The sequence below is a fragment of the Halichoerus grypus genome, chromosome X (assembly GCF_964656455.1).
Source record: "Halichoerus grypus chromosome X, mHalGry1.hap1.1, whole genome shotgun sequence".
Lineage (NCBI taxonomy): Eukaryota > Metazoa > Chordata > Mammalia > Carnivora > Phocidae > Halichoerus > Halichoerus grypus.
The window spans coordinates 99342253-99356552 of NC_135727.1; the positions used below are offsets into that span (position 1 = coordinate 99342253).

Below are 14300 nucleotides of genomic sequence, written 5' to 3' on the forward strand. Positions count from 1 at the left end.
AACTTATAGCCAAAGGATACAAACCTATGAAGCAGTATTTTGGTTTTAACAAGATTTTATTTTAACAAGCAGATTCTTGGCTAAAGGAATGGAGCATCTGTGGTAATTTCAGGAATCAGCTAAGCTGAAGCTCCACGTACATCTACTACATAGTAACCTGCAGGAACCACTCTCGCGCCCCATGCCTAGTCACAGACCATCTCAGGGTCCCCAAGTCCCTCACCGGTCCCAGAATTCAAACGAACTCCTCCCAGAAAGATGTTGCTGGAAAAGGGCTCCTTGTCCCAGACGGTAAGCTCTAGGCAAACATTCTTTACGTCCTGGGGGCTCAGGCCACTGAACATGAAAGTATGATTCCACTGAGGGTTAACACTCTTCTTTATCACGAGAGTTTTGTGCTTGGTAGCTTTGCTATCATCTGGGAGCAGGTAGCTGCAAGAGAAAATGCAATCAAGCCATCGGTGAAACAGAAAATGGCATCCCCATTTTCAATTATTTAGTTAGTTTATTTATTCAGTTATTTCGATTCCCCACAATTCTTGGTGCGTGTGTGTGTGTATTTGATTTTTTTCTTCAAGGTTCTTATATGCTTATGTCTAGATTTAAGTGGAAGGTTTTATTGTTTATTTTAAGTAGGACAACAGTAAAATGCCTGCACTCTCCTTTCTAATCCTATTTTGGTCCTTCTCTCATCTTGAAATGAAAGTATCTCTGGTAGTAGGTACTTACAATAAAGAAGACACATTGCAACACTTGAGATTTCATTTCGTGTACCAAGAAGAGATGGCTTATCCCCTGATACTCATTCTCTCCTTATTCTTTAAAACAGACTCATTTTTTTTTTTTTAGTTAGGCAGAAGAGTGCCCAGAATAAAGGCTACATTCCCAGCCTCCCTTGCAGCCAGGATAGCCATGTACTAAGCTCCAGCCCAAAGGGTTTACAAAATGCTTCTGCATGAAATTGCTGGGAATTGTCTTGACAGCTGGAATCTGGATGGGATAGCTAAAACTCCAGCAGCGATCTTGGCCCGTGAGGTGGATACCATAACAAGATAGAAGAAACATGGGTCCCAAATTATCATGATGCTTTCATACCTGCCCTAGATGCTTTACCGTTTTGTCTTTGTTTACATGCAAAAGAAAAACTTTGCTTTCTCATGCTCTCTTTCCTTTTTAAAGATTTATTTATTTACTTTGAGAGAGAGAGCGCGCGCGCGAGCAAGTGGGGGGAGGGGCAGAAGGAGAAGGAGGGAGAGAATCTCAAGCAGAATCCCCACTGAGCACAGAACCCTATGCGGGCCTCGATCTCAGGACTCCAAGATCATGACCTGAGTCGAAACCAAGAGTTGGATGTTCAACTGACTGAGCCACCCAGATGCCCCCTTTCTAATGCTTTCTTAAAAATCTGAGGTTCCTTTAAAATCATCTCAATATATAAGTGTAATTAGATAATTTACTAGAAAGTTACTGGCCTTTTTTTCATTATAGAACAAAGATACTGTCCTTTATTATCTCTGCTTTGTAAATGTTCAACATGATAAAGTGAAAACTATTTCAAAAGATGTTAAGTCACCCCTGTAAGGCCACGATGAGGCCATAGGTAAGGAGCCAGTCCCTCATCCCACTAGACAGTGGGCAGGAAGAGGCCTGAACTGGATGGTGGGGCTGATGAGGCAAATTGCAATGGCAGGATCCAAATAAAGCATTTCTTTTGTGCTTAAAACTTTTGTGAGAAAGAATGATGGACAGATGAACTGGGACTCAGGCCCACACACTCAACAGTAGGAAAGCCCCAGATATCTGCTTCTCCTTACTATTGGCTTTAGCAAAATTAGAATGTGTGAGGGTAAATGTTTGACTCTTTTTTCTTGTAGAGTCAATTACACTTTTTAAAGAAGGATTGATGAGAGGAATAGTAATGTCATTGACTCAAAGAATTAACCTCATGCCCAAAACCTATAATAAATATATAAAAAATAAAGACAAAGAAAGCCAAACATAACACTACAGAAACTGATCAACCACAAAGAAAGAGAGCAAGCGAAAAACAAAGGAACAGAGGAGAACTACAAAAACAACCAGAAAACAAGGAACAAAATGGCGGTAAGTGCCTACCTATTAATAATTACTTTATTTTTTAAATTTTATTTAAACTCATTTAATTAACATATAGTGTATTATTAGTTTTAGAGGTAGAGTTCAGTGATTCCTCAGTTGCATATAACACCCAGTGCTCATTCCATCAAGTGCCTTCCTTAATGCCCATCATCCAGTAACCCCATCCCCCCACCCACCTCCCCTCCAGCAACCCTCAGTTTGTTTCCTATAGTTAAGAGTCTCTTATGATTTGTCTCCCTCTCTGATTTTGTCTTATTTTATTTTTCCCTCCCTTCTCCTATGATCGTCTGTTTTGTTTATTAAATTCCACATACGAGTGAAATTATATAATTGTCTTTCTCTGATTGACTTATTTCGCTTAGCATAATACCCTCTAGCTCCATCCACATCACTGCAATAATTACTTTAAACATAAATGGTCTAAATGCTCCAACCAAAAGATAGAGGATGGTGGAATGGATAAAAAACACAAGATCCATCTATATGCTGCCTACAAGAGACTCATATCAGACCTAAAGACACACACAAGACTGAAAGTGAAGGGATGAAAAAATCTTACCATGCAAATGGAAGCAAAAAAAAAAAAAAAAGGCAGCTGGGATAGCAATACTTATATCAAACAAAACTGACTTTAAAACAGACTGTAGTTGGTGATGGGCATTAAAGAGGGCACATGATATGAGCACTGGGTGTGAGACAACGGATAAATCACTGAACACTACCACTACATCTGAAACTAATGATGGCTAATTGAATTTAAATTTAATTTAATTAAATTAAAAAAATAAATTAAACAGACCATAACAAGAGACAAAGAAGGGCATTACATAATGATAAAAGGATTGGGGCGCCTGGGTGGCTCAGTCCTTAAGCGTCTGCCTTTGGCTCAGGTCATGATCCCGGGGTCCTGGGATCGAGCCCCACATCAGCGGGAAGCCTGCTTCTCCCTCTCCCACCCCCCCGCTTGTGTTCCTGCTCTCGCTATCTCTCTCTGTGAAATAAATAAATAAAATCTTTTAAAAAAATGATAAAAGGATCAATCCAACAAGAGGGTATAACAACTGTAAACATCTATGCATCCAATATTGGAACACCTAAATACCTAAAACAAATATTAATGGATATAAAGAGAGAAATTAATGGTAATATAATAGCAAGGACCTTTAACACCCTACTTACATCAATGGATAGGCATCCTGGCAGAAAATCAATAAGGAAAAGGTGTCCTTGAATAACACATTAGACCAGATGGACATGACAGATGTATACAGAACGTTCCATTCCACAACAACAGAATACACATTCTTTTCAAGGCCATATGGAACACTGTCCAGAATACATCACATGTTAGGTTGCAAAACAGGCCTCAATAAACTAGAGAAGACTGAAATCATACCATGCATTCTGACCACAATGCTATGAAACTAGAAATCAATCACAAGAAAGAAACTGAAAAAAAGAAATATGCTTCCCCCAAAGCACTCTCCAGTCAGTATCTCTGGGGAGGATGCTCTGAAATCTCTACTTTTTACAATTTCCCCTAAGAGAGCAAAATACCAAGGACCCAATATTTTTGTTGCTGTTGTTTATAGCCAGTACCAAATGATAACAAAGCACAATAAAAAATATATTACACACAGAAAATCATATTTTCTCCTCCTTTAAGAAATGAATCTCACAGGAAAATCTGCTAGTATTGAGGGTGAGAATGATGGGAAACCCTGAAATATGCTGGAAGCAAGTGGAAAGCTAGAATAAGCAGCCCCCTCTAGACTCGTGTTGTTTCAGATCTAAAAGCCAGCATTTAAGGGTAGCTCTTTCCTTGTCCATTTAGAGTAAGATGAACATAGAAGTCTCACAGCCACCACTGTCTCATGGGTCACAGATCCTCTCATCTCCCATTAAGTATCTTCTAAAATGAGTTAGAACGAAATTACCCCTTCACAAAGCTATCAGAAGTGCCTCCTGACTTCACTGCTGTCAAATTCTTTGCCTCTTTGATGAACACTTCCAGGATTCCTCCGGAGATTACAGGTGACTCCTTCTTTCCCCTTTTGAAGGTCTTCTTTCCTGCATCAGCCATCAAAAAGAGAGAGATGGACAGGGAGGGAGGAAGAAGGGGAGGGAGAGGGAGCGGGAAGGGGAGGGAGAGAGAGATCACGGGTTCCATTTCAAAATTCACCAAGAAAACCTGCCAAGATTTATTCCATTTGCTGACTGAACTGGGTCTTTATGTTATTGTGCATTTTTCCATGGATTTATCTCAATGTTTCTACCCCACCAGATTCCTTCTGGATAGGTCCTTCATTTGTGTTTGTTGAAAAAAATGAATAAATGGAAAACTTTAAATACTTCCCAACAAGGAGTATCTTTTTACAGGGTATAGAGGAACAAAATGGAAAAGACTCTGAGAGCTGCCTGAACCACATTCTTGCTCTCAGTGAGAAATAGCTACAGAGAAAGCCACACAGAAGTGCCAAGACTCCACAAGAGAAAATTCCGTAACTTCCTTCTCGGGTATTTTAGTCTTAAAAATTTAGAACTGTACAAGGCCAGCTCTAAAGGCTATACATGGCCCAGGCACAACTACATTTTTGATTGAGAGAAAACTCTTCCCACGTCACATTTTTATTCTGATGAAATGTGCTCAACGTGAGTAATAACCACCACCACCACCTTTATTCAGTACTGCTTTAAGCACTTTCCATGGATAAACCTATTGAATCCTTACAATATCCCTATGAAGTGAGGAAATGGAGGCTGAGAGGCAGTAAATTACTTGCACAGGGTCACACTGAAGAGGGTGAGAGTGAATGGAAGGATAGAGGAGGCTGCCTGGATTAGTTGATGGTAAAAGGCCAAAAGGGACTGGAAAGTTGACTCCATCTGGATTTTTCCTTTACATTCTGTGTTCAACTTCTTCCTCAAGACTCCCTGAGTAACTGTGAATGTCATAAATCCATACAGCAGCTTTTTACACCTCTCCTCTCAGCACACTGTACCCCTCTCCCCCTCCCTACTCCATCCTGGGGAAGATCCTCTATCTCTGGGATTTCTGAGAAACAAATACCACCATTAAGCCTTGTTTCTAAGTATGAACTTTGTCCTTTACTTGTAAAGATCCTGCACCCTTCCCCATATGTAGGATATACTCCTCAACTCTCTTCAAAGACAGTGACACCTGTTTACATTTTCATCTGTGTAACGCCAAAGTAACATAGTCCAACCAATTCCTGATCCCTATTCCCATACTTCTAGACACAGGATGTCCTTGGTCAAAGTCACTGATTTTTACTCTACCTTGAACTTCTTCTAGAGGAAGCATCAGGTTCTCCTCTGGGGGGATGTAACGTAAAACAACTGTTAGCTCTCCTTTATAGTGAAGGCCTATGTCCGCAGCAAATTCCACCTGGCCAAAGGGAGACAGGTGAAGAGAAAAAGTGAGAATGCTTGGTCTATTATTTTGTAGCCCATGTTTGAGTGGTCTTGTCATATTTACTTGCTGGCTTAAATATGACAATCCATTCCCATTCAACTGTATTAGCACTTACTGGTTTAAGATATGCGTTAGGTACGAGAAGAGAGAGGCTGGAAAAGTTTATGAAAATATTTGTGTATAACTTTTAACATTAAAGTAAAAGGAATTTGAGAGAAGATATATGACACACGTGTGAGTCAGTGGCTACTGCCTGCCTGTGGTGCAGGACCAGAACCTATCACTGAACATATAGTTTGGGGTATGAGGCGCAAATAAAGATACCACTGAGGACAGCTCCTGAAGACACCTCTCCCTGTCTTTCTTGATGTCTCAAGGCTTTCCTAAGTGACCAAGACGGGGAAATAGCCAGTAATGCTTGATTCACATTGGGCTGCCCAGCCACCAATTATTAAAAGCTTTATTTGTGATTTACATGGTTAAAATTCGATGTGGAGGGGCGCCTGCATGGCTGAGTTGGTTAAGTGTCCAACTCTTGATTTCAGCTCAGGTCTTGATCTCAGGGTTGTGAGTTCAAGTCCCACATTGGGCTCAATGTGGAAAAACTGGTTCACTCAAACATTGCTGGTGAGAGTGTAAAATGGTGTAGCCACTCTGGAAAATGGTTTGGCAGTTTCTTATAAGACTAAACATATAACTACCATACAACCCAGCAACTGCACTTTTGGGCATTTATCCCGGAGAAATGAAAGATTACGTCCACATAAAAACCTGTATGTAAATATTCACATCATCTTTATTTGGAATAGCCCTGAACTGGAAATGAACTAGATGACCTTCAAGAGGTGACTGGTGCAACAAACTGTGGTACGGCCATACCATGGAATACTACTCAGCAGTAAAAAGGAATGAACTAGCAATACACACAACTTGGATGAATCTCTACAGAATTATGCTGAGTGAAAAAGCCAGCTCAAAAGGATACATACCATACGGTTCCATTTAAATGACATTCTTGAAGTGACAAAATAACAGATACGGAGAACAGATTAGTGGTTGCTAGGAGTTAGGGAGGGGTGTCCAAAGGGAGGTCGGTGTGGCTATAAAAGATCACAAGGGATCTTTGCAATGATGGAACTGTTCTGTATCTTGGCTGTAGTGGTAGATAAAGCTACATATGTGATAAAATTTCATAGAACTAAATACACACACACACACAAATGAGAAGTGAGGAACTCTGAAGATGGGGGGGTATCAATGTCATCACCCCGGTTGTGGTATTGCACTATAGCTTTGCAAGATGCTACCATTGGGGGAAACTAGGCAAAGGGTACATGAGATCTCTCTGTATTATTTCTTATAATTGAATGTGGATCTGTAATCATCTCAAAATCAAAAGTTTCAGTTCAAAAATTCAATGTGAACATAATACCCAGACCCTTTGTTCTGTAAAGCTCCTAGTTGCCATTGAGTCAACTCAACTGACTTTTCATAAATGGGGTAAGAAAGTTGGTATATTTTCTTAGGCCTTTCCTTCAAGAACCTGGCCCCTGGGCGCTGAGTCGAGGGCTGAGAACTGCTGTCTTCTGAGAGGCCAGAAACCCCCCAAACTCAAACAGCGAAGCCAGAGGCTGTTCAAGCCTCAGCAAAGATGACTGGGACCATTACCAGGAAAAGGAATCCTTGCCTGACTTTCCTCTTGGTGGTGATAAAACTTATCAGTAAAGGTGGGAAAATCATTTGAAGTATTTTATTCAACCTTCTTACTAGGGGCAAACATGAGATTAGACAGTGAAATAGACTACCCATCTAATATTTAATCTAATTAAGTCACATGCCTTGTAAAAGGACTTTTCTTGTTGTTTTGACAGTTTCAGTAAATTTTACTTTATGTGAATGTCACAAATGGAAAGTTGTAATGGGCATTATAGCAAATTAAAGAGGTCATTACTTTTTTGATGCTATAGCCAATGAGTGGTGGGGTATTTATCCTTTCTCTTTGGATCTGAGTGGACCTTGTGATTGGTTTGACCAGTAGACCATGGCACCAGTGACAATGTGCCAGTTTCTGGGCCCCAAGCCCAAGATCAACAGCTTCTACTTCCTCTCTTAGAATGATTATCCTTGGGATGCTCCCTCCGAGGACCCATGGTGTTGAGGCCCAAGCCACAGAAAGAGGCCACATGGAGGTACTCTGGTTGGCAGCTAACAGTAAGTGTGAGACAGCCAACTTGAACAACCAGCCCAGTCAATCCTTCATACGACTTCAGCCTCAGTCTACCATCTAGCTGCATCCACATGAGAGACCTTCACTGAGAACCACCTACCTGAGCCTAGTCACCCCACAGAATGATGAGCAACAATAAATTGTTTTAAGCCACTAAGGTTTAGAATAGTTTTCTATATAATAGCTAACCAATGCAGGCTCTATTTGCTTTTAGCTGAGAGCTTTGGATGGGAAAATATGTTGGTAGGAAAAAGTGATGTGTGCAGGTGTCACATACTAATATATATTAGTAGAGGTTAGAATATGCAATACTGGGATTTATTAATGTTATTAACGTTAATGTTCCACTGGTATTTAGCTTAATTAAAAATATACTGGTGACTTTCTATAAATACAGTCTTGAAATCTTTTTTTTTTTTTTTTAAAGGTTTTATTTATTTATTTGACAGAGAGAAACACAGCAAGAGAGGGAACACAAGCAGGGGGAGTGGGAGAGGGAGAAGCAGGCTCCCTGCTGAGCAGGGAGCCCGACATGGGGCTCGATCCCAGGACCCTGGGATCATGACCTGAGCCGAAGGCAGATGCCTAACGACTGAGCCACCCAGGCGCCCCACAGTGTTGAAATCTTGTAAGAGTAGAAAAGAGTAAAGATGAAGCCTTGTAGCATTATAATCACATACAGAAGAAATTCAAGGGAGGGAGTCATCTTGCAGCCTGTACATGGCTAATAAATACCTTGGGATAGTTTGGGTATTCTTGCAAGGAAATTCCAAGGCAACGTCATCTCCTGACATACCATCATTTTACGTCATTCAACCACCTTTTGCTCCGAGAAAGGTAGAATTCAATTCAATTCAACTCATTCAATCCTCCCAACACATATGGGATGCCTTCTTGTAGTAATGCTTTGAAGGCATTTTGCTAAGTGCTGCAGAGACACATGAGACAGACCCTACTGAGGTTTCAGTCTGTCCAGGAGACATATATTCAACAGAAGCTCTATAAATCTGCCCTTATTTAACTGACTCATCAGATTAATGTTCTCCATTCCCAGTGAAGAGCAGGATCCTCTATACAAAGACCATGCATGCCTACTCCTATCAGTTGAACCGTATGCTTATCAAAAGCCAGCTGCATTCGTCTCCCAGGTTCTTTATGCCGGGCACGTCTGTGGTTCTAATTATATAATTTCATATCAATAAACTGAAGAGTGCAAAAAGACAGCTACTACTATAAAAATTAATATGAATACTTTCAAAGAACTAAGTATTTGAAAATAAATTTGCTATTGGATTACATTTGGGCTCGAAGCTATAAAAGATTAGAAAACAATCATGAATATTTAGAAAGCTTTTATATTTGGTTTACTTTGAAAGCATTCTCAAGTTCTTGCTGCATTTTAGAAAAGCTCAAACTAGAAACCACTGATTAGAATGCACTAGGGTCAGAATTTATGCCAGGAAGATAGAACAGAATTCTAATCACCGAAACTATACTCAAACGAAATGAATTATCCCTATATTAAAAGACTTGAAAATCAATGCACACTTGTTTTAAGTTAAAATAAATGATTAAGAAATGCACTGGGGGTGTATGTTTGTATGTGTGTGATTTCTGTGGCTTTGTGAACTGACCTACTATTGTAAGCTCAGCTCAGACAAAGGATGACAGTTGCTTCAATACAGGTACAAAGAATCTACTGTGGGAAGAGAGAGAATCATCTAGATTGGGATAAAGAGGTGGCCTTTGCCTGGTGCTTAAAGGATGGGAGATATGATGACTGATAACGAGGAGATGGGAAGAAGGTCAGTCTGGGATAAGAAAACAGTATAGTATGAGCAAGATTCAGTGGGGACTGTGTAAATGTGTTTAAAAGCTGGCAGGAAGTCAGGTGTGATTAGAGGTGTGTGTGAAGGGAGGTAGTAGCAAGGAAGATGAAAACGAGGTTTCTACTCTGGGTTGCCCAGAAGACCCTAAGACACAAATTTATCTTAGTGTGTTTTATTAGGAAGGGGGTGAGGAAGTGGGACCACAAACTGAAGAAGGCTTAACAAGGTTGTGATATTGGGCAAAGTTTTATGGTGAGTAACTCTCTCTCAGTTCCACAGGGGAGCTTTGCAGACAAGACAGATCACATCTCCAAGAGCTGTCCCAACCAGGAGACAAGAGAATGAGAGTGTTGATGATGCTCCTTCACCCATCAGTTACTGGTCAAGGGCTCCGCCCTTCACCCCCAGAAAATTCTACCTTTCTCAGAGCAAAAGGTGGTTGAATGACGTAAAATGATGGTATGTCAGGAGATGACGTTGCCTTGGAATTTCCTTGCAAGAATACCCAAACTATCCCAAGGTATTTATTAGCCATGTACAGGCTGCAAGATGACTCCCTCCCTTGAATTTCTTCTGTATGTGATTATAATGCTACAAGTCTTCATCTTTACTCTTTTCTACTCTTACAAGATTTCAAGACTGTATTTATAGAAAGTCACCAGTATATTTTTAATTAAGCTAAATACCAGTGGAACACTAACATTAATAACATTAATAAATCCCAGTATTGCATGTTCTAACCTCTACTAATATAGATTAGTATGTGACACCTGCATCACCAGGCAAGCCCCATTATCTTCTGCTTTTTGAAGAGATCCACATTACATCGGAGTTGGAAACAGAGTTCCCAGGACATTTTCAGGTCTAAGGTGGGGGTCACAGATTATGGACAAAAGTCTGCCCAAACCTCCAAATAGAGAGAGAGAGCCTTTTAGCTCAGTAATAATTTCACAGGAACTTGCATTTACTCTCCACCTGAAAGCAGAACAGAGAAGATTTCCTTGGAAAATACTTGAGCTCACTGTTGATTTTCAAAGCTCCTTGTTTTTATAATAGCACCTTCTGGGAAGACATGAAAGGCAATTCATACTGACAAACCCTTCTGGTCTACCTACCTAATATGCCTTTCAGAAAGATAATGAGTTACAGCTAATAAACAATCTCCTGTCGTGCAGTAAAATGGAAGTCGTACTGTGAAACTACTTTACAGCCCACTTGACAACTTGAGTTCTTCCTCTGTCTGCACCAGCCTCCTCACTGGCTTAGTGCCATAAGTCTTAGCAAAAACAAAGGCAGGTGCCGAGGGACGTTCACTAACACAGAGTCAATAAGAAATGAGGCACTGTGTCTTTCCCATATTCCCACTGCAAAGGGATGTCAGTATTTCCGAATGCCGAAGGACTATTCATTCTGATCCTCTATCACTAAGGAAATTGGCCCCTGTGGCTTACACTTCACCTCCTTAGCTGGATAATCTACAAGGAAACATCAAGTCTCCAGGGCTGCTCATACTCTAGCTGCAGCTGATGAAGTGACTGAGATAGGAGACTGAAAACGAAGCGACGCTTCTCGAAGTTGGCTGATAATCCACCACCCGGAGCCCAGCTCAGCCTGAGGATGAGCCACCAATGAATAGGAGGCCGCCTACAGAGTACGTAGCACCTGTCCTCCCCATTTCTGGAAGGCATGGCGTCCAAACAAGGCTGAAACTGTGGGCTTTCCTCTACACGTATCAGAGACACGTCTATGTGTCTATATGTGTCAGAGACACATATGTGTCTGTGTGTCATCTTTTTCTTGGCAGAGAAAGATGACATGGATTAAAGACATGAAGCTCTGTGGGGTTCCCCAGAGGCTCACTCTGAGATGAGGATTCTTAACGCACATGACTTATTAAGAATTGCTCCCAGGATAGACCAGGGAAGGGGTGACCAGGAAAAAGGTCAGGAGGAAGCCAGGCAAGGGGATAGCCTGATCTGGCAGGGAAGCTGTAGAGTGTAAGTAATGCCTTGGAGCACCACCCTCCTTGCCCCCGCCACTCTCAGTAAGGGAACTGGGCTTTCAGACTCCCCCATCTATGAGTTATTGGCAAAGAGTTGCCTCGTGGTAGGTGGTACGTAAGCTCCTAGGAGCTTCTGACTCTCTCCGCTCATTGGAAAAGCTACAGTAGCCTGGGAACAGTCTTGTAAACAGAGTCTCAGGTGAAGGCTGTTGGAGGCAAAATTCCTAACAGTCATGGTTAAAGGAATCCAAGGGGATCTGGCAGAGGACCAAGGAGTTCCAGGCGTTACACTCAATCAGAACTTTTCTACCTTGAGCAGCCTGAGAGCTGCTTCTCCCTTATGATAGAAAGTGAAGGGGCGCCTTGGTGGCTCAGTCATTAAGCATCTGCCTTTGGCTCAGGTCATGATCCCAGGGTCCTGGGATTGAGCCCCGCATCCGGCTCCCTGTTCCGCGGGAAGCCTGCTTCTCCCTCTCCCATTCCCCCTGCTTGTGTTTCCTCTCTCGCTGTGTCTCTCTCTGTCAAATAAATAAATAAAATCTTAAAAAAAAAAAGAAAGTGAAATCACTCAGTGGCAATGTGAAGGTGATTACCACAGAAAGTGGCTGGTCCCTAAGCACAGAGGATATGCCTGGGAGAGCTTAGATATCATCCCAGTGCAAATCCTTCAACCATTTCCAGGAAACTGACTGGAATGTTCCAAGCTGTTTTCCAAAGAGCCCCTATGTGCTTTAATGTTAAATTTATGACAAGTTAATTTCACGTACTAAAATGAATGTTACTTGTCCTACATCTGCGTCATGCTTCATATAATGTCTTGGATATTTTCTAACTATGATTCTGTGGTGCTCACCCATCATACACAAAAGGAAGCGAGCGACAGGAGACTGTTGAGTCAGATTAAGTGCTATCCGTCATGGTGAGGCTTTTCACTCAACTCCAAGAGATTCAGTGTTTAATGACCAATTATTTCCCATGCTTAATGTCAAGGGAATGTTATACTCTTGCAGACTTATTTCTTGTGACTCTTGTATTTCCTATCACATTTATGTTAGTCAGGGGCTTGCAGTTATTTTATGTTTAAGGACTTTTATCATATTTTATTATTAATTTTACCCACAGCCCAATTACACTTCCCAAAGATTTTCCATGAGTGATTTACACCAAGCTTGAGGTCAGTACTTCTAAAACTCTTACCAGAAAGTTGTATTTAATTTCTGAGTCTCGATCTCCTCAGATACAATGGAAATGATGATACTTACCTCATGATGTTTGTGGTGAACAATGCTGTTGCTGCTGCTGATCCACGCATGTGTTGTTGTTCAGCTTCCACTCACCATTCCTTTAGAACTACTATACCTGGATTTCCTTTGGGGCAATACTACCTTCAGGACCAGGGTATATTCTGATTGTCTTAAGTCAGCCAACGTATCTCACCTCCCTGGCCGGCCACGGCAATTAGCTCAGGATGGGCAAATGATGTCATCAGAATGAGGAGAACCAGGCCCAGGGTGCTGGGTGGACTACTGGAAGAGGAGGACATTTGTCCTCTCCCGGGCCGTGTGATGCAAGGAGGAGGGGCTTACATGTATTGTAATGTCCAAGAGAAGCATAGTAGAGCTAGTGATGGAAGCCAACTGCACAGAGTCTCAAAATGAAGCCAACACAGAGAAGAGAGACCAAGAGAGTCCAGGGCCTTGATACGATGTGAGTTATCTGGGTAAAGCCATGCTTGATAATCACTGGTCAATAATTTCCTTTTTTGAGTGGTATGAGCTGGAGTTTCTGTCAATTGCAATACAAGGACTCTCACATAACATAAACACTACCTAGCATTTACTGAGAGCTTAAAATGTGCCCGACACAATACTGCGAGCATTGCAGAGTGCTTCTCCAAGCTTCACAACATCCCAGTAAGATATGTCCAATTATTATATCACAAATGAGAACACCAAAGTCTGGGAAGTTAATTTGCCCAATGTCACACAGATAGTCATGAAGCCAGGACTGAAGCCAGGAAGTCTGAATTGAGTCTACTATCTTTACCATCATGTTCTTTTTGCCTCTCTGTATATAAAGAACAATCTTCGGTTACATAAATGTGACCTTTTTTCATCTCACTTTCGACTTAAAAATTACTATAAATGTAGAGAGACTCTGGCTGCATAAAGTGAATCCAAGGTACTGTTGGTCTAGAACATGCTGTATTGCATTTAATTTCTAGAACCAGCTTTAAGATTGTTTTTCTGACTATAACTTAAAACCTGGGTTATGAATCTCAAAAGTAGGAATATAGGAAACCAGATACTTTAGCTACTCCTTACTTCCTCATGTGAGCCAAGGCAAGGCCACTCCTGCTTATGTATGAATTGTGGAGAATGGGGAATAGAGAGAATGGTTTTTTTTTGTTTTTTTTTTAAAGATTTTATTTATTTATTTGATAGAGACACAGTGAGAGCAGGAACACAAGCAGGGGGAGCGAGAGAGGGAGAAGCAGGCTTCCCACGGAGCAGGGAGCCCGATGCGGGGCTCGATCCCAGGACCCTGGGATCATGACCTGAGCCGAAGGCAGACGCTTAATGACTGAGCCACCCAGGTGCCCCGAGAGAATGTTTTAAGACTGACTGGCTCTATGGGTTTTTTTTGCCTATGGGAAATTGAATGCTTTCTCTTTCTGATAGGATCATA

The 14300-nt window shown here is 41.4% G+C and overlaps 1 protein-coding gene across 8 annotated transcripts in view; it reads right to left on the bottom strand.

The window, feature by feature from the left end:
* SYTL5 (synaptotagmin like 5) overlaps positions 1–14300 on the bottom strand; it is a 290114-nt gene that overhangs the window by 44823 nt on the left and 230991 nt on the right. For all 8 annotated transcript variants that reach the window (XM_078065204.1, XM_078065205.1, XM_078065207.1 and 5 more), the window contains 3 exons: positions 5419–5527; positions 4056–4188; positions 224–432 (listed from right to left, as the gene is read on the bottom strand). In XM_078065204.1, the coding sequence (XP_077921330.1) occupies positions 224–432; positions 4056–4188; positions 5419–5527 (451 nt within the window). The remainder of the gene's footprint in view (positions 1–223; positions 433–4055; positions 4189–5418; positions 5528–14300) is intronic.